Source organism: Bubalus kerabau, chromosome 8 (genome assembly GCF_029407905.1).
Source record: "Bubalus kerabau isolate K-KA32 ecotype Philippines breed swamp buffalo chromosome 8, PCC_UOA_SB_1v2, whole genome shotgun sequence".
Lineage (NCBI taxonomy): Eukaryota > Metazoa > Chordata > Mammalia > Artiodactyla > Bovidae > Bubalus > Bubalus kerabau.
In genome coordinates, this window is record NC_073631.1 from 49485600 (window position 1) to 49509961 (window position 24362).

General features: G+C 38.7%; 1 protein-coding gene and 2 pseudogenes across 13 annotated transcripts in view; all 3 read right to left on the minus strand.

The window, feature by feature from the left end:
• Window positions 1-215, minus strand: part of LOC129658792 (PRELI domain containing protein 3B-like) — a 41256-nt pseudogene extending 41041 nt beyond the window's left edge.
• Window positions 1-24362, minus strand: part of SRPK2 (SRSF protein kinase 2) — a 248944-nt gene that overhangs the window by 215124 nt on the left and 9458 nt on the right. For 4 of the 13 annotated variants that reach the window (XR_008717795.1, XM_055590197.1, XM_055590196.1 and 1 more), the window contains exon 1: window positions 11382-11529. The exons of 8 other annotated variants lie outside the window; for them this stretch is intronic. Coding sequence is in view for 4 of the 5 variants with exons in the window: in XM_055590197.1 (XP_055446172.1) it covers window positions 11382-11514 (133 nt within the window). In the remaining variant the exon portion in view is untranslated. Of the gene's footprint in view, window positions 1-11381; window positions 11708-24362 lie in introns of those variants that run through there. One more of the 13 variants, XM_055590206.1, reaches the window with a different exon arrangement.
• LOC129659108 (60S ribosomal protein L23a-like) overlaps window positions 1-24362 on the minus strand; it is a 147654-nt pseudogene that overhangs the window by 114364 nt on the left and 8928 nt on the right.

Consider the following 24362-nt stretch of genomic DNA (forward strand, 5'->3'; position numbering starts at 1 on the left):
GACAAATATTTTAGACTTTGTAGGCAAATGGCCTTTGTTATAGCACAAAAGCACACACTTAATATGAAAACAAATGCGTGTGACTGTGCTTCAATAAAACTTTATTTGTGGACACTGAAAATCAAATTTTATATACTTTCCATATGTCACAAAATTTTCTTCTGAATTTATTCAGTCACTTAAAAATATAAAAACCATCTTACCTGACAGGCCATGCTAACACAGGTGGCAGGCTGTATTTAGTCAGACTTCTACAGTTTGCAGACTCCTACCTAGGCCCTCTTAAAGGCTCAATAGTACAACCCTTCCATTATTCCTTATTACTACAGCATTCCAATAACTTTATTTGCAAGTATTTTTGCTAAGCTTAAACTGTAGCGCCAGGTGGCAAGAGTGGTAAAGAACCAGCCTGTCAATGCAGTTGACAAAAAATGAAGGTTCAATCCCTGGGTGGGAAAAATTCCCTGGAGAGGGAAATGGTAATCCACTCCAGTGTTCTTGCCTGGAGAATCCCACGGAGAGAGGAACCTGGCAGGTTACAGGGTTGGAAAGAGTGAGACATGACTGAAGTGACTTGGCACTTAGCACAACTGTACGATGGCCTCTAGACAATGAACAATTAAGCATTCTTCTGCCCTAAACCTATTCACTTTCAACCACATTCGCACTTTGGAAAAAATAAAAACAACTTGCTTATCTAGTTTCTGATTTAAACACTGAAGGAAGGAAAAGGGGATTTGAAGTAATTGTGGAAATAGAATAAAGAACAATGACAACTCAAACTGATGTCGAGTGTTTAAAAAAAAAAGTCCAATACGATGAATCTCAAAATTCTCAGTCCTGATTTCTCTTCCATAGTTTCAAAAACTAAAAATTCAAGTGTACCTTTTGAGTTTGCTAATGAGATACTGTAAACTTATTCTCACATTTTTAAAAAATGCATAAAACCAGACTAAAGAAATGAATATGACCAAGTATATAGCAACAAATGAGGAAATAATATATATAAGAAAAAGACATTCTATTTTTTTTTAACAATTAGGAAGTTGTAATGGATACTAAGGCAAAAGATACTTGAAACACAGCATCCTTGGAAGGATGAAAACTTTTCTCACAACCATTCATATTTATTTTACACATGAAGAAATTAATGTGTTTGGAAAACAAAGTTGCAAAAGAAACAAGTGTCTGAAACAGACATGGTCTCTGATCATATGAGCTAAATTCTCTATCCACTCTGGCCAATAACACAGCACTAGCTCCATGTGACTACTGACATTTAACTAATATTAAACAAAATTAGCTACCCCAGGTCCAAGGTCAGGGGCGGCAGCCGAGAGGAGCAACCCACGTCCAAGGAGTGGTGGCTGCACGGGCTCAGGAGAGCTAAGAGGAGCCACTCCACATTCAAGGTCAGGAGGGGCAACCTCGTCCAAGGTAAGGAGCAGCTGCTGTGCTTTGCATGTCCAAGGTAAGAGAAGCCCAAGTAAGACGGTAGGTGTTGTGAGAGGGCATCAGAGGGCAGACGCACTGAAACCATAATCACAGAAAACTAGCCAATCTGATCACACGGACCACAGCCTTGTCTAACTCAATGAAACTACGCCATGCCCTGTGGGGCCACCCAAGACGGACAGGTCATGGTGGAGAGGTCTGACAGAATGTGGTCCACTGGAGAAGGGAATGGCCAACCACTTCAGTTTTCTTGCCTTGAGAACCCATGAACAGTATGAAAAGGCAAAATGATAGGATACTGAAAGAGGAACGCCCCAGGTCAGTAAGTGCCCAATATGCTGCTGGAGATCAGTGGAGAAATAACTCCAGAAGGAATGAAGGGTTGGAGCCAAAGCAAAAACAATACCCAGTTGTGGATGTGACTGGTGATAGAAGCAAGGTCCGATGCTGTAAAGGGCAATATTGCATGGGAACCTGGAATGTTAGGTCCATGAATCAAGGCAAATTGGAAGTGGTCAAACAGGAGGTGGCAAGAGTGAACGTCGACATTCTAGGACTGGAATGGGTGAATTTAACTCAGATGACCATTATATCTCCTACTGTGGGCAAGAATCCCTTAGAAGAAATGTAGTAGCCATCATGGTCAACAAAAGAGTCGGAAATGCAGTACTTGGATGCAATCTCAAAAACGACAGAATGATCTCGGTTCGTTTCCAAGGCAAACCATTCAATATCACAGTAATCCAAGCCTATGTCCCAACCAGGAATGCTGAAGAAGCTCAAGTTGAACGGTTTTATGAACACCTACAAGACCTTTTAGAACTAACACCCAAAAAAGATGTCCTTTTCATTACAGGGGACTGGAATGCAAAAGTAGGAAGTCAAGAAACACCTGGAGTAACAGGCAAATTTGGCCTTGGAATATGGAATGAAGCAGGGCAAAGGCCAATAGAGTTTTGCCAAGAGAACGCACTGGTCATAGCAAACACCCTCTTCCAACAACACAAGAGAGACTCTACACATGGACTTCACCAGATGGTCAACACCGAAATCTGATTGATTCTATTCTTTGAAGCCAAAGATGGAGAAGCTCTATACAGTCAGCAAAAACAAGACCAGGAGCTGACTGTGGCTCAGATCATGAACTCCTTATTGCCAAATTCAGACTTAAATTGAGGAAAGTAGGGAAAACCACTAGACCATTCAGGTATGACCTAAATCAAATCCCTTATGATTATACAGTGGAAGTCAGAAATAGAGTTAAGGGACTAGATCTGATAGACAGAGTGCCTGATGAACTATGGACGGAGGTTCGTGACACTGTACAGGAGACAGGGATCAAGACCATACCCGTGGAAAAGAAATGCAGAAAAGCAAAACGGCTGTCTGAGGAGACCTTACAAATAGCTGTGAAAAGAAGAGAAGTAAAAAGCAAAGGAGAAAAGGAATGATATAAGCATCTGAATGCAGAGTTCCAAAGAATAGCAAGGAGAGATAAGAAAGCCTTCCTCAGCAATCATGCAAAGAAATAGAGGAAAACAACAGGATGGGAAAGACTAGAGATCTCTTCAAGAAAATTAGAGATACCAAGGGAACATTTCATGCAAAGATGGGCTCGATAAAGGACAGAAATGGTATGGACCTAACAGAAGCAGAAGATACAAAGAAGAGGTGGCAAGAATACACAGAACTGTACAAAAAAGAGCTTCAAGACCCAGATAATCACAATGGTGTGATCACTCACCTAGAGCCAGATATCTTGGAATGCGAAGTCAAGTGGGCCTTAGAAAGCATCAGTACAAACAAAGCTAGTGGAGGTGATGGAATTCCAATGGAGTTATTTCAAATCCTGCAAGATGATGCTGTGAAAGTGCTGCACTCAATATGCCAGCAAATTTGGAAAACTCAGCAGTGGCCACAGGACTGGAAAAGGTCAGTTTTCATTCCAATCCCAAAGAAAGGCAATGCCAAAGAATGCTCAAACTACTGCACAATTGCACTCATCTCATACGCTAGTAAAGCAATGCTCAAAATGCTCCAAGCCAGGCTTCGGCAATACATGAACCGTGAACTTCCAGATGTTCAAGCTGGTTTTAGAAAAAGCAGAGGAACAAGATATCAAATTGCCAACATCTGCTGGATCATGGAAAAAGCAAGAGAGTTCCAGAAAAACATCTATTTCTGCTTTATTGACTATGCCAAAACCTTTGACTGTGTGGATCACAATAAAAGGTGGAAAATTCTGAAACAGATGGGAATACCAGACCACCTGATCTGCCTCTTGAGAAACCTATATGCAGGTCAGGAAGCAACAGTTACAACTGGACATGGAACCACAGACTGGTTCCAAATAGGAAAAGGAGTACATCAAGGCTGTATATTGTCACCCTGCTTATTTAACTTCTATGCAGAGTACATCATGAGAAACACTGGGCTGGAAGAAGCACAAGCTGGACTCAAGATTGCCGGGAGAAATATCAATAACCTCAGATATGCAGATGACACCACCCTTATGGCAAAAAGTGAAGAGGAACTCAAAAGCCTCTTGATGAAAGTGAAAGAGAGTGAAAAAGTTGGCTTAAAGCTCAACATTCAGAAAATGAAGATCATGGCATCTGGTCCCATCACTTCATTGCAAATAGATGGGGAACAGTGGAAACAGTGTCAGACTTTACTTTTGGGGGCTCCAAAATCACTGCAGATGGTGATTGCAGCCATGAAATTAAAAGACGCTTACTGCTTGGAAGGAAAGTTATGACCAACCTAGATAACATATTGAAAAGCAGAGATATTACTTTGCCAACAAAGGTCCGTCTAGTCAAGGATATGGTTTTTCCAGTGCTCATGTATGGATGTGAGAGTTGGACTGTGAAGAAAGCATAGCACTGAAGAATTGATGCTTTTGAACTGTGGTGTTGGAGAAGACTCTTGACAGTCCCTTGGACTGCAAGGAGATCCAACCAGTCCATCCTAAAGGAGATCAGTCCTGGGTGTTCGTTTGAAGGACTGATGCTGAAGCTGAAACTCTAATACTTTGGCCACCTCATGAGAAGAGTTGACTCATTAGAAAAGACCCTGATGCTGGGAGGGATTGAGGGCAGGAGGGGAAGGGTACGACAGAGGATGAGATGGCTGGATGGCATCACCGACTCGGTGGACTTGAGTTTGGGTAAACTCCGAGAGTTGGTGATGGACAGGGAGACCCGGCGTGCTGCAATTCATGGGGTCGCAAAGAGTCGGACATGACTGATGAACTGAACAGAACTGAAACAAAATTAAAACTTCAGTTCCTCAGTCAAACTAGTCATGTATCTCAAATGCTCAAGAGCTTGCTTGTGGCCACCATATTGGACAAGACAGATACGGAATATCTCTACCATCACCCATCACACAAAGTTCTATCCGACAGCCCTGTTACATGCTTCCCTGCCTCATAAACATAAAATAAACATAAAAATGAAACTTAACTTCTCCCTTCCTTCAAAAGAAAAGTGTAAAATGTTTACTTCCTGCCACCTACCATGTGGGAAGTACCAAGTAAGTCTTTTGGTACAAGTATTGACTGTATTAAAAGCTGAAAAAAACCTTCTTCCTAGGAGAACTCATAAAGCAAAATAATCATCTTCAATGCTTCTACCAGGGTTCTAAAAGCTTTACAACATTCTGGAAAAATGAGTAGCTCATCAGTAACTATTTCAGCCTCCTTATTAGCTTTAAACCACTCTCAACTGCATCTTTAACATTCTCAACTACAACATCTCATTGTCCTGGAAAGTGAAGAATTCTCTATATCACTCTGATTATCACACAATTCTCTTTCAAATGGAAAATAGCTCCTTCCTGTCACCTTTGGCCAGAGCGTAAAATATAGCCAGCACTCAAATAACTGTTTGATGAAAACTCAATGAACTCTAAGTCTCTATGGAATTGTAAAAAACAAAAAAGCCAGACTCCATTGCCTAACTACATGCATTTAATATTTAAGCAGCTTTAAACCTTTTCCTTTTTAAATTTTTTCAGAGTATAGTCAATTTACAATGCTTCTATATCATTTACATACAATGCTTCTGCTGTATGGCAAAGTAAATCAGTTATACATCTAGATATCCACTCTTTTTTACATTCTTTTCCCATATAGATCATTACAGAGTATTAAGTACAGTTCCCTGTGCTATAAAGTAGGTCCATATTCAGTATCTATTTTATGTATAGTACTGTACTTGTATCAGTCCTAAGTTTCCCAATTTAATCCCTTCCCTTTTCCCCCTTAAGTTTTCTACATCTGTGACTATCTCTGATTTCTAAATAAGTTCTTCTGTATCATTTTTTTTTATTTCACATATAAGTGAATTCATATATTTGTGTTTGTCTGTCTGACTTAATTTCACTTAGTATTGTTAGGGGAAGTACACTGATTGAAACTGCCCACCCTGCCCAGGCACCATAGTAACCATTTGCATGAGTTGTTTTAAGACAGGAGGACCTGGTAAGGAACACGGAATTAATAAGCCTCCACCAACCAGAAGAGTTCAGGAAAGGTCAAAAGGAGACACCACATGTCTGACCACCTCCCAGAATCCTTCTCTCCGGCATCCATCTTGGCTGAACAAGGCCTGCACCACCAGGAAGGCCACTGAGTCAGAATGATTGGCTAAAGACAACCCGGAAACTAATCCCATCACCATAACCCTAGACTGTGAATCACTTGAAAGAGCAGTTCTCCTGGGTTCCCTTACCCTACTGCTCTCCACCCGGGTGCCCTTTCCCAATAAAATCTCTTGCTTTGTCAGTACATGTGTCTCCTCGACAATTCATTTCCGAGTGTTAGACAAGAGCCCAGTTTCGGGCCCTGGAAGGGGTCCCCCTTCTTGCAACAGTATGATAATCTCTAGGTCCATCCATGTTGCTGCAAATGGTATTATTTCATTCTTTTTTATGGCTGAGTGATACTCCATTGTGTATGTACCATATCTTCTTTATCCATTCATCTGTCAACGGACATTTAGGATGCTTCTATGACTTAGCTATTGTAAATAGTGCTGCAATGAACACTGGGGTACACACGTATCCTTTCCGAGTATGGTTTTCTCTGAATATATGCCCATGAATGGATCATATGATAGTTCTGTTTTTAGCTTTTTAAGTAAGCTCCATATTGTTATCCATAGTGATTGTACCAATGAAGCAGCTTTAAGTCTTTTGCTGATTATTTTATAAGCACTTTGCTGACTGTAAGATTTAAATGGCACAACACATTTGTAGACACAAGTTTTTTGTTTCTTAAAAATCAAGGACCTACTAAAAAGTGAAAAGTCTACAAGGAGAAATAAAGTATTACATACCACACCAGAACTACAAAATTAATATAAAATTTTCAGTTACTTATCTATGAAATAGACTAACTCTTAAGTATATATATATAAATACAATGGATTTATGTTTTACATTGGAATATTATTCAGACTTTAAAAAGAAGAAAATCTTGTCACATGCTAGAACATGGATGAACCTTGAGGATATTATGCTAAGTGAAATAAGCCAGTCACAAAAAGAGAAATACTGCATGATTCCACTTACAAAAAGTAGCAACCTTGAATATTCATTGGAATATTCAGCTGAAGCTGAAGATTAAGTACTCTGGCCACCCGATGCAAAGAACTGACTCATTGAAAAAGACCCTGATGATAGGAAAGATTGAGGGCAAGAGGAGAGGGGGGCAACATAGGATGAGATGGCTGGATGGCATCACTGACTCAAGGGACATGAGTTTGAGCAAACTTAGGGAGATAGTGAAGGAGAGGGAAGCCAGGCGTGCTGCAGTTTGTGGGTCTGCAAAGAGACACAACTTGGCCACTGAATAACAATGAAGTTGTCAAACTTTCAGAAACAGAAAGTAAAATGGTGACTGCTACCATGGGTTTGGGTGGACTCAGGGAGTTGGTGATGAACAGGGAGGACTGGCATGCTGCGGTTCATGGGGTCGCAAAGGGTCAGACACGACTGAGCGACTGAACTGAATGAAGTGTAGAGTGAGAAGGAGTTGCTGTTTAGTAAGTAGACAATTCCATTTGCCAAGATGAAAAAGTTCTAGAGTTATTTTACACAACTTGTTAACAGTTATTAACACAGTATTGACCAGAGATGTATTAATGCGTCTTTTGTGACCCAAATGTTATTCACCAGAGACGTTTCAATATTCACTTACATAACAAATCACTGGCCAAAGGCACTAGTTATTGCAAAAAAAAAAAAAAACCAACCACTGTCAATAATGAGTTAACACTCCTGGACTGTACAGGTAAAATGGTTAGGATGAGAAAATTTTTACACTGTGGTTTTTTATCACAATAAAAGAGTGAATATGTATAAACTAAATTAACCCTTGAACAATTCAGGGGTTGGGGCACAGACACCCTCCATGTCTTAGCTATTGTAAACAGTGCTGCTCTGAACACTGAAGTGCATATATCTTTTTGAATTAACAGTTTACATCTTTTCTGAATATATACTCAGGAGTGGGACTGCTGGATCATATAGCAGCTCTATTTTTAGCTTTTTAAAGAACGTCCATACTGTTTTCCTTAGTGGCTACACCAATTTACATTCCCACCAACACTACAGGAAGGTTCTCTTTTCTCCACACCCTCTCCAGCATTTATTATTTATATAGACTTTTTGATGGTGGTCACTCTGACTGGTGTGAGGTGATACTTCATTGTGGTTTTGATTTGCATTTCTCTAGTAATTAATGATGCTGAGCATCCTGTCATGTGCCTATTGGCCATCTGTATGTCTTCTTTGGAGAAATGTCTATTTAGATCTTCTGCCCATTTATTTTTTCAATATTGAGTTGTATGAGCTGTTTACGTATTTTGGTCATATACCATTTGGTATGACATCTTGGTCATACCATGCAAATATTTTCTCCCACTCTATCAGTTAACTTTTTGTTTTGTTGATGGTTTCCTTTGCTATGCAAAAGCTTTTAAGTTTGATTAGGTCCCATTTGTTTATCATTACTTTTATTTCTTTTGCCTTGAGAGACTAACCTAAGAAAACATTGCTATGATTTACAGAAAATGTTTTGTCTATGTTCTCTTCTAGGAGTTTTATGGTGTCATGTCCTGTATTTAAGCCTTTCAACCACTTTGAGATTATCCTTGTACATGGAGTAAAGAAGGGTTCTAATTTCATTTCCCAACACCCCTAGTTGAAGGGACTGTCTTTTCTCCATTGTGTATTCTTTGTCTACAATTAACTGACCACAGGAGTGTGGACAGGTTTACTTCTGGGCTCTATTCTGTTCCACTGATCTACTGTCTGTTTTTGTGCCAATACCAAAATGTTTTCACTACTGCAGCTTTGAAGGATAGTCTGAGATCTGGAAATGTTATGCCTCCAGCTTTGATCTTTTTTCTCAGAACTGCTTTCTGGTTCTTCTGTGACTCCATATAAATTTTAGGATTATCTCTTCTAGTTCTGTGAATAATGTCAAGGGTAATTTGATAGGGACTGCATGAAATCTGTAGACTGCTCTGGGTAGTATACCATTTTAACAATATTCTTTTTTATTTTTTTTTTTAATTTTATTTTTAAACTTTACATAATTGTATTAGTTTTGCCAAATACACATGTATACCTGTGGCGGATTCATTTTGATATTTGGCAAAACAATATTCTTTTAATTCAAGAGCATGAAATATCTATTTTTTAAAATCATCTTTAATTTCCTTTATCAGTGATTTACAACTTTCAGCATACAGATCTTTCATCTCTATGGCTAAGTTTGTTTACTCCTAAGTTTCTGGGGTGGTTTTCACGGCATATTTTAAACAGGATTTTTTTTTTTTTACTTTCTCTTTCATTGTTAGTATACAGAAACACAACAGATTTCTGTATATTAATCTCATATCCTGCTATTCTGCTGAATTCATTTATTAGTTCTAGTGTTTGTGTGGAGATTTTAGGGTTCTCTATATAGAAAGTAACTATCAATTGCAAATAGTGACATTTTTACCTGTTCCCTTACAATTGGGCTACCTTTTATTTCTCTTTCTTCTCTACAGCTGTGGCTAAGAATTCCAAGATGTTAAATAGAAGAGGTAAGAGTGGGCATCCCTGTCTCGTTCCTGAATTTAACAGAAAGGCTTTCAGCTTTTCACCTCAACCACACTTCTTACATGTGATAGGAAACTGGTTCTACAGCAAATGTGATACAAATTTTTCCAAAGAGAACTTAAAGCAAAAGTTCTGTATGCTGTTATGTATTTAATTATTTACAATCATCTTCAAAGAGACAGCCATAATATTTTGCTGCTATTGAAAATGTCTACTATATAAAATGAGCTATCTAAGACCTTCATAAAGATATTTTACTACAAATACACTGCTACTCTATGTAGGTAGTGTTCATTTGTTATTTTCTACTGTAGCAAATGGAGGTGCAATGAATCTTGCATCAGTCATTTTAAAAATTTAAAAATCAGATGGTTTTCATAATGGCATCTAGTTTAAAAAATGTTTAATAAAATCCCAGATTCTAACAAGTACAGAGTTTCAATTTGGAATAATGAAAATGTTCTGGAGATGGATGGTGGTGACGACTGCATAACAGTACCAATGTACTTAATGCCACTGAACAGTATGTACAATTAAAAATGATTAAAATGGGGACTTCCCTGGTGTTCCAGTGGCCAAGACTCTGCACTCCCAATGCAGGGGCCCAGGTTTGATCCCTGGTCAGAGAACAAGATCCCACATGCCACAACTAAGATTCAAGATCCATGTGTGCAGCCATACTAATATATAAATATTTTTTAAATGGTTAAGATAGTTTACGATATATATTTTTTAACATAATAAAACCTAAAGGTTCAGTAAGAGGTTATATGTATATCATCTTCAACAGTTTATGAGCTGCTATTAAGAAAACTCATGTGATCATTTGCACAATTAATCCTAACTTACCACTAGCAAAGACATCTCAAAGGTCTCAATTATGCATAAAAGATGCAATTACAGCACAACTGGAAATTTCTCTCAGAAAAAGAAAGTTCAGAAAACCAAGTTTCAAACTGGTTCACACAAATGATATGTGTTAATACTAATGCGACTATAATTACTTGACAATTTTATTAAGTCACTATGTGGTACAGAATAGTTTGAAATACTTTCTAACCAAATCAGTTCTGTACAATCAGGTGATAAATTCTTAAAAAGAGTTTTATTTAAAGAAACACACTTGAGCTTGCCAAAAACATATGAAAGTGACAATAATAATGGCAGCTTTAAACTATAATCATACTTTAATACCCTATAAAACAGGGATTCTTCATGAATAACCATGAGAAAGTTCCAAGTACTGGGTAAAGGCCAAGAAAGAGAGGATGCACACAAGCAAAAGAGTCTTAAAGTCACTATTTATTAAGTAACACCTGGCCTAAAACATGCAGGCATCATGCTAAATAAGTCACATGAACTCTCATTTAACTCTCAGAGTAGCCCCAGGAGATACAAATCTATCTCCTGTTTCACAAACAAGGAAACGAGGACCAATGGGTTAAATAACATGCTCAAGATTGTACAGTCACCAGCAGCAGGACTGGGATCAGACGCCCACACCACTTTGAAGTACACAGACGCCATCTACTTGCTACCACCTTCAGGACACACTGTGCAGCAGACTGCAGTGTTACAACCTTTTTTCCCCTAGAGCGGACAGACATGGAGGGAAAGTAAGTCACGTCGTCAGCAGACACGGCAGCAATCAGCAGAACCAGCTGGAACCCAAGTCTTCCTATTCCTCACCCAGGGCCTTTCCTCTGCAGTATACCTGATATGTGTGGTAGCTCTAAAAATATGTTCACAAATTATTTAATACAACTCACCTCAAAGAGCAGAACCTAAGGCTCTCCTCAGTAACTCACCTTTTTTTCTGATAGCTTTTATTTTTAACTGTGTTCCAATTTCAACTGTCTCACTTCTAACAAATAAAATGTGGCAGAAGTGACATGTGTAAGACTTCCAAGGGTAGGTGTGAGACTTGCCAGAGTAGGTCATAAAGAGCACTGTAGGGCCCTCCTTGTTCTCTCTACTCCTCACTCTGGATGCAGCCAGCTGACATGTTGCGAGGACACTCAAGGAGAGGTCCACATGGCAAAGAAGCAAGGCCTCCTGCCAACAGCCATCGCAAGCCAGACTGGAAGCGGCTGCTCCAGCCCCAGCCAGGCCTTCAAATGACTGAAACCTGAGCCAGAACCACCCAGCTATGCTGCTTCTGAATTCCTAATCCTCAGAAACTACGAGGCAATAAATGTTTGTTGTATTAAGACACCATGAAAAAAAAAAAAAAAAAAAAAGACACCATGGTTTGTCGGGGGTTTTTTTTTTCGGCTCTAAGCTTAACAGACAAACAAAAAACTCTAAGATATTTAATGTGTACATCTTGGTAATTAAGACAATTTGTTACACAGTAATAAATAAAACAAAGAGGAAGGAAAACAAGTCTCTCAACAAAGTGTGACTAACACTTTGCTATCAAAACTACCAGTGAAAACTCAACTATACTTCAATTAAAAAAAACAATTAACAGTAAAGAATGTAGGCTCTGCAGGTCACCTGTCAAAAGAAGCTTTGTGACCTGGACTAAAGGCAATTTCTCAGGCTCACTTGGCCGTCTGTAACACGATACATAATCATTTTTTAAATTATTTTTAAAACACTCCCCCATTTTACAATAATATTTCCATTACCTTACCTCTTAGAGTCAACTATGATTAAATCAAAAAATGGGTCCAGCACTTGCCATGGTACCCAATACACAGTGAAAGTTCAGTAAATATGCACTGTTACTAATCTTATTTCCTTTATCTGCCCTTTACTAGCAGCTTTCTCTAGATTTTTTAAAAAGTTGCCAATTCTCAGCAGGGAACACCTCCATTACTCTCCTAAGTTGTCCAACAGCCTGTTTCACTGGTCTTCATTTACTTCACTCACTCCAGGCTGTACCTAAAGCTCACCCAAAATTGTCCCTTCCTTTGGCTTCCAGAGAAGGAACTAATAATAACAGGGTCCTCTTCTGGTCTCTGCTACTGCTGCTGCTCCTCCGCCTGCCCCTTCCAAATGTAGGTTATCCTCAAAGCTCTCTCCTATTCATTCTCATCGCCTCAATGGTGACCCTTTTGCAAATGCTCCAAAACCTACTGCAGCCTCTCTCTCCCATCTGAGTCAGGATCCCAGTTTCCCCAGCTCAACAGCTCCACGTGAATGTCTCACAAATACTTCAAATTCAACAAAACCTGAATTTTTTGCATTTCCCGTTATTCCTTATACTTTTTTTCCCTTCTTCCCATCTCCAGTCCTGCTCTATTTATTAACAAACCAAACTCTATGAAGTCAGAGAAGATGTCCAAAGTCTTATTAAAATCTTACCCCTTCTGCTTTCAATAAATGTATGAGACACTGTGCTGGGTGCCAGGGATACACTGCAAGCTGTCCACACTGCCCCCACCCAAGAACTTACAATCTAGCATGCTTCCTATTAACTGCCAAGTCCCAGGGACTCCACCTGTGCAGACTCTCATATCCATCCCCTTTCCATTCCTACCACAACCACCCTCCTCTCACACCTAGACCATGGCGACAATGTGCTGAAGTTTCTCTCTTCACTTCTTGCCCCCACCTCAATCCATCCTTTACATAAGGTGCCCATTATCTTTCTCAAGCATGTGTTCGTGCTATTCAGCTTCCCAAAAATCTTCAATGGTTCCCACTGCTTACAGCAAGTCAGAATTCCCTCACATTACCTTGATAGCACTTCATGATTTTTCCCACTGGGAATCACCTGCACCCCACTGTATATTTAGGGCCCCTCATTCTCTCCCTAACACATCTGTTTACACCAGCAATCCTCTCAGAATGTCATGGCCTTTATTATGAAGATCCCTTCGTGCAGTCATCTGAACTAAATGACCCTTCCCTTATTTTACGTGCACAAGGCCTGTATCTCTATTTGCCACTAACCCCTCCACCTTCTGCCACTGTTAGTTATTTACTTGCCTGTCTCTTTGGGTAGGTCACAAATCCCAGGCTGCCACTAATTTACTTGGCAATCTTATAAGTCACTGCATTATCCAAGGTTTAATTTTCTCATCAGTAAAATGAAAGGTTAGACTGACTAAGTGCTAAGCAACTCCCAATTTCAAAGTTCCATACAGATGAGCCTTGTCTTTGAAAAAGGCAGAACAGCACAACTGTATGCTTGGCCTTGGTAGTCAGACCAGTGGTTCTGAATCCCAACTCTACAACCTACCATCTCTCAACAACAGATCTGCTGTTTTCTGTGCCTCAGTACCTCATATGCAAAATGAGAATAATAAGTGTTATCTTTTAGAATTATTTCAGTTTTTCAATTTTGTTTAAATAGCCATATTAGACATAATTCACACCCATTTAAAATATGCAAGTCAATGACTTTTGGTACAAAGCTGTACAACCATCACCATGATCAGTTTTAGAATATTTTCATCACTCCCAAAAGAAACGCATATCCATCAACAATCATTTCCCTTTTCCCATAGCCCTAGGCAAACACTCTATGGATTTGCCTATGCCTGGCATTTCATGTCAATGGAATATGTTTATGACTGCCTTCTTTCATTTAGCAAAATGCTGTCAAGGTAAATCTATGTTGTTGTAAGAGGACGTCAGTCATTTTATTACTAATTGATATCCCAGTGTAGATATAATACTACATTTTGTTTATCAGCTGATGGACATTCAGTTCTATCCCTTGGTCATTAGAAATAATGTTGCTCTTTCAGTCTTAAGTAACAGAAAATGTAACTCAATCTGGCTTAAGCAAATAACTAAAAGCCCAGCAGGCAGTCCATGCTCCAGCACACGTTTAATCATCATCAGGACTGACTTTTTCTCCATTTCTTGGCTAGGCTCTGTTCTCTGCTCATTTTTGAGATCTGCCTGGTGACAAAATGGCTTCAGAACTCCATTTCACATTCTCTAACAGTCAAGCCAATAGGAGAAAGCAAAGCCCTGGAGTTAGCTCTGGGTGGACGGTCTCACTGTGGCCCTAGACTGTACAACTGAAATAGGCTGTGATCTATCCTTGGGAAATGTGGAAAGGACCCAAAGTATGTGAACCAAAAACACATAAGAGATAAACCCCACACAAAACTGAGGCCTCTTTCTGGGAGGATAAATGGATTCTAAACAGCTGAAAAATTTTAAAGCCCAATTTTTAAAAATAAGGAAATTCTAAATACAAAAACCCAATCTAAGGTTGATAAAAATTAAACATAATAAATCATGTTCAGCCTGCTCTTCCATAATGCAGTGTAAGACTGCAACTATATCAAACATAAGGAATGGGGCTTATTTTCAAAATTTTTTAAACTTCAGATTATAGAGTCAGAGGAATTTCTCTGGTCTTGTGGAAAACACGGGAGGCAAGGTATGGGAAAGGGAAGTCTCTGAGACCGGTAGTCTGCGAAGCATTTCCTATGCTAACAACAATACATACTGTGGTTCAGGCCTGACAGCCACCTTAATCCTTTATTAGCCAAAGTTCTCAACTCAGTTTATTAAGAATTCTTTTCGTGGGAAAACATCACTTTGATTTCCTAATATAAGCTAACAGGAAACAAGAATTCCTTTAACAAGAAGTAATTTTTCAATCTTGCCCAAAATAATTTTATCTCATAAAACAAGAAATACTAAATGTTTATTTCCCTCTTGGACTCAGCCTGTGTGTGTGTCAGTCGCTCAGTCATGTCTGACTCTTTGTGACCCCATGGACTAAAGCCCGTCAGGCTCCTTAGTCCATGAGAATTCTCCAGGCAGGAATACTGGAGTGGGGTTGCCATTCCCTTCTCTAGGGGATCTTCCTGACTCAAGGATCAAAGCCGAGTCTCCTACGGTGCAGATTCCTTACCATCTGAGCCACGAGAGAGGCCCCTAGACTCAGCCTAAACATAATTAAAAAATAAAAAATGAATTTTTAAAACCACTACCAGGATTACCCATTCCTTTTATCACGTGTCTTAATCTCCCCCCCATTCCCTTAATCTAGTTTCAAATTATAGACCTAGAGATCACCTGCTACAAACAATGATTTCTAGATCTAATGGTAATTTTGTTGCTCTAATTCACCTTGAGGACTTATCCTTAGACAACATATGTCCTATCCATAACTAGTGGGCATTATTAATGAGAAAAAAAAATTAAGCTGGCCAAAATAACTAAAGACATGTTCATATTTAGATGCTTAATAAAATTTTATACTAATTCCACAGCTTTTCTTTTTGCCTATTATAAAAAACCCTAAAATACAACTGAAACACCATAAAATAACAGCTGCTACTTAGTTTATTATGTACTACACAGATATAATTACATTATTGAATCCTTACATTTATTCTCTGAGACATATCAGCTCTATTTTAAGAAGAAAACTATAAGACTTAGAAGAATTAAATAATTTATCTTACACCACTGAGGAAAGTGATGCCTTCAAAACTTGAACCCTAGTCACCTCCTTCTGACAGCAGGATCAGCCTCAGCAAAGAATATTCAAAGAGTAACCAGACTTCAAAAAAAGGGGAAACTATGACTTTTTTAAGCTAAGACAGGTTTTGCCTACACCAAGTATCAGGATTCAAACTTTAAGAGTAAAATTATACCCCCTAGGATCCTCTGAAAGGTAAACATATCCTCGGGTGTCCCTTAACTTGATCGCAAAGACAGTGAAGGTAGTGGGCATCAGTGGAGTCAAGGGGAAGAGAACAGATCTGCTATTACTGTTAAACCTACAGGGTGCCGGCTGTCTATTACGTAGATAAAGGATACAGAAAGCCTTAGTGTTGTAGGAACTGAAAAATCAAGTTTCTAAAACTAAGACAGAAAACATAACTAACCCTTAAAAAATAGAAAACTATCTTACTGTATACTAAAATTTCTATCCCACTCCTTCCATATATCCATATGATAAAACAGCTCATGTCCATGTCACATGCTAAGAGCAGTTTCCATTCAAAGGAAAAAAACTGTATTTTCACCTTTGTTTTTGTGAGAGTAAAGGGAAGAATTTAAAAATAAGGTTCTTCAGTGTGGAGATTCCTTAAAAAACTGGAAATAGAACTGCCATATGACCCAGCAATCCCACTGCTGGGCATACACACCGAGGAAACCAGAATTGAAGGAGACATGTGTACCCCAATGTTCACTGCAGCACTGTTTATAATAGCCAGGACATGGAAGCCACCTAGATGTCCATCAGCAGATGAATGGATAAGAAAGCTGTGGTACATATACACAATGAAGTATTATCAGCCATTAAAAAGAATCCATTTGAATCAGTTCTCATGAGGTGGATGAAACTGGAGCCTATTATACAGAGTGAAGTAAGCCAGAAAGAAAAACACCAATACCAGTATAGTAACACATATATATGGAATTTAGAAAGATGGTAACAATGACCCTCTGTGTGAGACAGCAAAAGAGACACAGACGTAAAGAACAGTCTTTTGGACTCTGGGAGAAGGCGAGGGTGGGATGATTTGATAGGGTAGCACTGAAAGGTGTATGTTATCATATGTGAAGCGGGTCGTCAGACCAGGTTCGATGCATGAGACAGGGTGTTCAGGGCTGGTGCACTGGGATGGGGAGGGAAGTGGGAGGGGGTTTTGGATGGGGAACACATGTGTGGCCATGGCTGATTCATGTCGATGTATGGCAAAAACCACTACAATATTGTAAAGTAATTAGCCTCCAATTAAAACAAATAAATTAAATTTTAAAAAAAGAAAGTTGGACACAGGCACATAGGAAGAACATCATGTGATGATGGAGGCAGAGGTTAGGTGATGCAGCCCCAAGCCAAGGAATGCCACGGAAGCTGGAAGAGGCAAGGAAGGACCCTCATCTAGAGACTTCAGAAGGAGCTCGGTCATGCTGAGACCTTGATCTCAACTTCCAGCATCTAGAACTGGAAAAGAAGAGATTTCTGAGGACTTCTCTGGTGGCCCAGTGGCTAAGACTGTGCACTCCCAATGCAAGGTGTCTGGATTTGATCCCTGGTCAGGGAATTAGCTCCCACATGTAACTAAAGGTCCAGCACAGCGAATGCTGCAACTGAAAGATCCTGCATGCTGTGACTGAGACCCAGTGCAACCAAGGTAATTAAATAAATAAGATATATATATTTAAAAAATAAAAATAAGGTTCTTGCAACAATCTCTAGGGGCTAAAAACTTTACCTTCTGTGTTAGTCCCAGAAAGATTTGCTTTCTGCAGACTATATGGTAATGTTGAAAGCCAGTGAATCAGAATCTAGCAGCCTAACCAGCACTAAACCGGCTCAGAAACTAAAGACAGGTGACCTTAATTAAGTACCTGCTTCTTCAGTCCCCCTCACTACTCCTTCATTGGAACTTCTGCACTGAAGGACAAAAGAAGAAATAAAGGACTGAAGAATTTTAAGCTCTTTTTCAAGAAGCTGCCTTGAAGAAGCACTATAGTATATGAGGGAAAGACCAAGAGACAGTTTTTCCACTTTACATATAATAGAGTTCTAGGTAAAAATTTTATTTTAAAAGCATTCTGCAGGAATTCCTTCGTGGTCCAGTGGTTAGAGTTTTGCATTTCCACTCTCAAAAGCACAGATTAAACCCCTGGCCAGGAAACTAAGATCCCACAAGCTGCACGGCATGGCTCTCAGCCCAAAAAACGTTCTGCTACTACAAAGACTGAAAAACACTTGTCCAGGTGCTCTCAGATCCACAACCTAAGGCAATACATTTCTGTTGTGAAAAGAACACAGTCAATTTTAATTTTACATCAGTGATACAATAACACTTATAGAAAGCCCCCTACATACATACATACAAGTTGCATTCCAAGAGCACGTTAAGTCCAAAGTTAGCCTTGGTGCGCAACCAACCCAATCAGGTACACAGTACTCAACTGTAAGAGGTTTATAACATTCTCACACAAATAATATTAATACACAAAAAATAAACGAACAACAAAAAAACATTTTTAATCTTGGAAAGTACAGTAGTACAGTACAACAGCTGGCATACAGGGGCTGGCTGGCATCGAGTGAACAGGCAAGAAGAGTAAGTGACTGGAGGAGAGAGAGGAGGTGGGAGACGGTGGAGCTGAAGGACCGTCAGCAATAGAAGGCCGACAGCAAGCTGCAATTTCACTCACATCTGACACTGATGGCACACACGTTCGCATCTTTGAAAGTTCACAACTTGAACGTTCGTATGTAGGAGACTTACTGTACATCCTATTTTAGAATAAAGCACATCATGTAACCCATCTCCCGAAAAAAAACTTTCATTGGCATATTCTAGATGTAAAAATAACCACAGACTCCCTGTGTAACCGGTGGGAAGAGCTGACTGACAGCAGAAACGGTGGCGGCAAGCTCTGTTCCTTGCGCCAGAAGCAACAGCAGCACCTGGTGAGCAAAGGAAGCCCCGGCCACGGGAGGCCCAAGAGTCAAGTGTTACTTCTCAGTGTACTGTCCTTCTTGTCCCTCCCTTATCTCAAACTTCTGCTTCCTGGGGTTGGAATCTGTCTTTACTCCTTCACCCACCCTGCCTAGTTCACACAGCTGTCTAGGGGCACATCTACTACACTGAGGTACTACAGGGGACACGGCACCCACACTCTATGCTCTTGTGGGACACACACCCAAGTTTAAAGCAATCAACAATCTCATACAGATGGTCCCTCTTGTCCCTATCCTTTTAGGATCCACATTCTAAGACCCTAACTTGAGAATTATAAAGCTTAAAAATATTTACATTAAGAATATATCCAAAAAATACCTGGAAAACACACACTCTGGAATTGATAGGTCAATTAATTTTGAACTGAATTCAAGTATCAGGAACAAAACTACATTTTGTAGGATTTATTCAGTAAGGCTAAGGACTCAGCATAAAGTATCATATAAGCCCAAGTATAAACCATGGTATTTTCACAAAAATTATCCCTCAAAAAAAGAGGTAGTTGCCTTAGATTCTAGTCCTTATAAAGTCTTTAAAGGGATAGACTGCTCTCAAGTATCTTATTTTTAACATAATAAGGCAAAAAAAAAAAAAAAAAGAATCTTCCAGAGGAAATGAACAATCAGGATTATAGGAATGCTAGGTTTGATGGCAGAGGGTGACATAATGATGATTCCTAGAGAAGCCTGACTCAGATGAGTCTTGGTCAGACCGAGAAGAGAGGGAAGGGACAAAACACACTTTACTGATGACTGACTGGGGAACTGTCTGAAATCACTTTAATCAATACTAATTTGGGAGGCTTAGAGACATCAACCCAATAAAATCAATTTAAAAACAGGCAAATAATTTCAACATATTTTTGGAATTATAAAAATCCTTCAAGCTAAGCTTCAGCAGTACATGAACTGAGAACTCCTAGATGTATGAGCTGGATTTGGAAAGGCAGAGGAACCAGAGATCAAATTGCCAACATCTGTTGGATCATAGAAAAAGCAAGGGAATTCCAGAAAAATACCTACTTCTGCTTCATTGACTACACTAAAGCCTTGACCTTGTGGATCACTACAAACTGTGGTAAATTCTTAAAGAGATGGGAATACCAGACCATCTTACCTGCCTCCTGAGAAAACTGTATGCAGGTCAAGAATTAACAGAAACAGACATGGAACTGGTTCAAAACTGAGAAAGGAGTAGGTCAAGGCAGTATACTGTCACCCTGCTTATTTAATTTCTATGCAGAGTAGTACATCATGCAAAATGTCAGGCTAGATGAAGCACAAGCTGGAATCAAGATTGCTGGGAGAAATATCAACAAACTCAGATATGCTGATAATATCACTCTAATGGCAGAAAGTGAGTGAGGAGGAACTAAAGAGCCTCTTATGAGGGTGAAAGAGGAGACTGGAAAAGTTCGCTTAAAACTCAACATTCAAAAAACTAAGATCATGGCATCTGGTCTATGGCAAATAGATGGGGAGAAAAATGCCAAGAGTGACAGACTTTATTTTCTTGGGCTCCAAAATCACTGCAATGACTGCAGCCATGAAATTAAAACATGCTTGCTCCATGGAAGAAACGCTATGACAAACCTAGACAGCATATTAAAAAGCAGAGATATCACTTTGCTGACAAAGGTCCGTATAATCAAAGCTGTTGTTTTTACAGTAGTCACGTACAGATGTGAGAACTGGACCGTAAAGAAGACTGAGTGCTGAAAAACTGATGCTTTTGAACTGTGGTGCTAGAGAAGACTACCGTGAGTCCCTTGGACAGCAAAGAGATCAAACCAGCCAAACCTAAAGGAAATCTACCCTAAATATTCACTGGAAGGACTGATGGTGAAGCTGAAGCTCCAATACTCTGGCCACCTGATGCAAAGAGCCAACTCACTGGAAAAGACTTTGATGCTGGGAAAGATTGAGGGCATCAGAAGAAAGGAGTAACAGAGGATGAAATGGTTGGAAGGCAACACCAACTCAATGGACATGAGTTTGAGCAAACTCTGGGAGATAGGGAGAGACAGGGAAGCCTGGTCCTGTGCTGCAGTCCATGGGGTTGCAAAGAGTCGGACATGACTTTGCCATACACAAATCTTTTTAAGAATTTTTTGGAAAAGTCAGTCAATCGTTAAATGGTAACAAATGCAATTCCAAACAATAAATGAAGGAAAAACAAAAAGGCCTCAGAGTTTTGCAAAAAGTTCGTTACACTTGGATAAAATATCCAGTGATAGTATCATCTATGGATTCAAGGATGATACATCTCAGTTTGGACTGACATAAATACCACATGCTCTCTCTGTACTACCTTTCACAGCTTTTCTATAAATTTTAATTGTTCTAGGAAATAAAGTTTTTAAAGAAATCAGATTTGTGAGGCAAGGGATGGGGAGAGGGTGAACTGGAAGGTGTCAAAGGTACCAACTTCCAGTTATAAGATAAATAAGTACAGAGAAGTAATGTACAACATGACGACCAGTTAATCATGTGCACACCTGACTATATGGCATACAGCAAAGCTGTGGAGAGCGATCCTAAGAGCTCTCATCACAGAGAATTTTTTACCTTTCTCTTTAAAGAGAATTTTTTTTTCTTTCTCTTTATTTTATCTATATGACATGATGGAAGTTAACTAAATCTACTGTGGTAATCATTTACTCAATTATGTATATCAAACTGTTCTGCTGTACACCTTAGAGTTACACAAAAATTTCTGTCAATTATTTCTCAATAAAACTGGGGGGAAAGTTTTTAAAAATATGTATCATGTGTTCTGGAAAAAACTGATTCAAAAAGCACTTTTCAAAAAAATTTTTTTTTAATTTATTTTTATAAACAGAAAAATAAAGACAGTAGTGAATCTCCATAACCAAGTACTCAGCTTCTGCAGTTTCACAATTTTGATAACTTTTTTCAGCTTTACTGAGGTACATAACTGACAAAATTGTATATATTCAAAGTGTACAACATAATTCAACATACATATCTTTGTGAAATGATTACCAAAATCAAGTTAAATAACACAGCCATCACTACATATATTTCCATTTTTTGTGTGGTGAGTGTAAAAGCATTTCAAATGATAAGTCACTGATGTTACAAATGTGAAATGTCTGAATAAAACTACTTCATGAAACATGAGGTACTTCTAAACTAATGTATTGGGGAAGATGTTTCAAAAAATCCAAATGAACTTTTTGGCCAACCCAATATAATGTGTGAATTTAAATGTATTTGTAATTAAGAGATTAAATATCATAAGTGAACATTTAACTACTCCATCTATATCTATAAAATTATTTCCAAGTTGTATAAAATTTAAAATTTCTCATTGGGGAATTAGGGGACTTATAACCAAAGCTGTCTTATAGTCAGGTACATGAAGAATTTTGTAATACAAAGAATCTGAAATGTTCCCTTGGAGACATACACAACAAAATACAGCACCCACACCAAAACAAAGGAAAGAAAGGAAAAAAAAAAAATGGCTAATAGCTATCCACACAAACCAGGAGTCTAGATTAGGCTGTGCTACCTTTATCCTTGGCTGACAGTACTCCTGGAATCAAGGCAGGGTACAAGCTTAAAAACCTGGCAACTCCAGGTAATGACTTAAAATAATTAAAAAAAGAGAATATAAGATTTGGTAATAAAAATCTAGGGGCCTATTAGACCTTTGATACAAAGACAGAGCTAAAAAAAAATTTCTTAATCCTTAGTCATCAACACAAAAAATACTTTATCTACCTGGGACAGATGATGAGACAATGATAGGTAAGAAAGGAAGAGAAGGAAAGAGGGAGAGATGGAGGCAGGAGGAAGAAATACCCACCTCTGAAATATAAAGGCCATCAATGATGAACTAAATAAACAAATGTAATGAACTCTTCTCAAATCTCAGTTTCCTTAAACTTCCTTCTCCCATTTATTTATCCTCTTTAAACTGATCTTTAGCTTCCTTTGTCTTATTTTGTCCAGTGGCATTCTCCAAGTTTCAGGCTCCAGCCCTCTTCTCTCCACCCCCTTCTCTTCAGTAAGCTGATCTTGTTCTCCTAGCTGTCCTCAAAGGTATATTCTAAGTCCCACTTCCCACCCGTATACAAAATCCCCATAATGTACTTCCCTTTGGATAGATGTCACTTCAAATACAGTGTGCCAAAAACGAAATCTCTTGCCCATTTCCAGACAACTCCCAACCTTCTTAATCCTCATTAGGTATAACATTTTCAGTCAAATTTTGTCATTGTTCTTTTATTGCTTTCCTCTTCACATCCTATAATTAGCTAGTTCCAGCCCTGGTGACTCTTAAGAATGTTCCAAAATTGAGAGTCTTAAAAAGGTTCACTATCTTTCAGTTAATATTTCCATTTCTAAGATTCCATATAATCTAAGAAAATCTGAAACGCAAAGATGTTCACTGAAATATTATAATGCCTGATAGTAAACATTTTCTAGCAACAAATATTCAAACAAATTAAGCAGTTAAGTACTGTCATTAATAATTGATTATGAGAAAATATTAAGAATATTAAAAATGTTAATGACAAAATAGCAAACAATGACAGGATACAAAATCATGTACGAGATAATTAACACAAAAAAGAAACAAGGATTAGAAGAAAACTAGAAAGAAAAATACCAAAATATTAACAATTTTTCATGTGTGAGTATCCTGCTAAATGGTGACAACGTGAGTCATTTTTGTCTTCTTTTTCTTCTTTTTTTTTTGGCTCTGCCATAAAGGATCTTAGTTCCCCAACCAGGGATGGAACCCAGGCCCTGGCAGTGAACTCAGTATTATTTTAAACTAAACAGCAAAAATAAATTGGAGGAGGAACTTAGAAATATAATCTTAATAATATGCAAGAACAGCCAAAAAAATTCTGAAACCAAGAATGACAAAGTGTATGTGGGATATGTGAGAGAGCCCTTGCCCTACAAAAGCCTAAAAAGTACTCAGAACTACAGTAATTAGAACAATAGGGAACTAAAGCAGGAACAGAGAAGTCAACACCTTTAATACTCATACATGGAGAGCTGCAAAAGAGTTGGGATGACGAGACAAATCATTTTGAAAAAAAAAAGACACCGATAACCAAATCCTAATAACTGCAGCCAAACTTTACTGAACATTTACCATGAGTACACAACCTTAGGGCCAGAGGTCTTCTCTATTTGGATTTTCCAAAGACAATATGGCATGGTGCCCATATCATGCACCATGTAAAATTCCAACAAAGTCTAGGAGCATGCTTTTATATATTTTTTAAGGAGCATGCTTTTAAAATAGGCAGCTTACAGCCTTCCTCTTCTCAGAGGAAGAAGATAGCCTCCTTCTGTACAAAAGAGACCTGTGCTCTAATCCCAT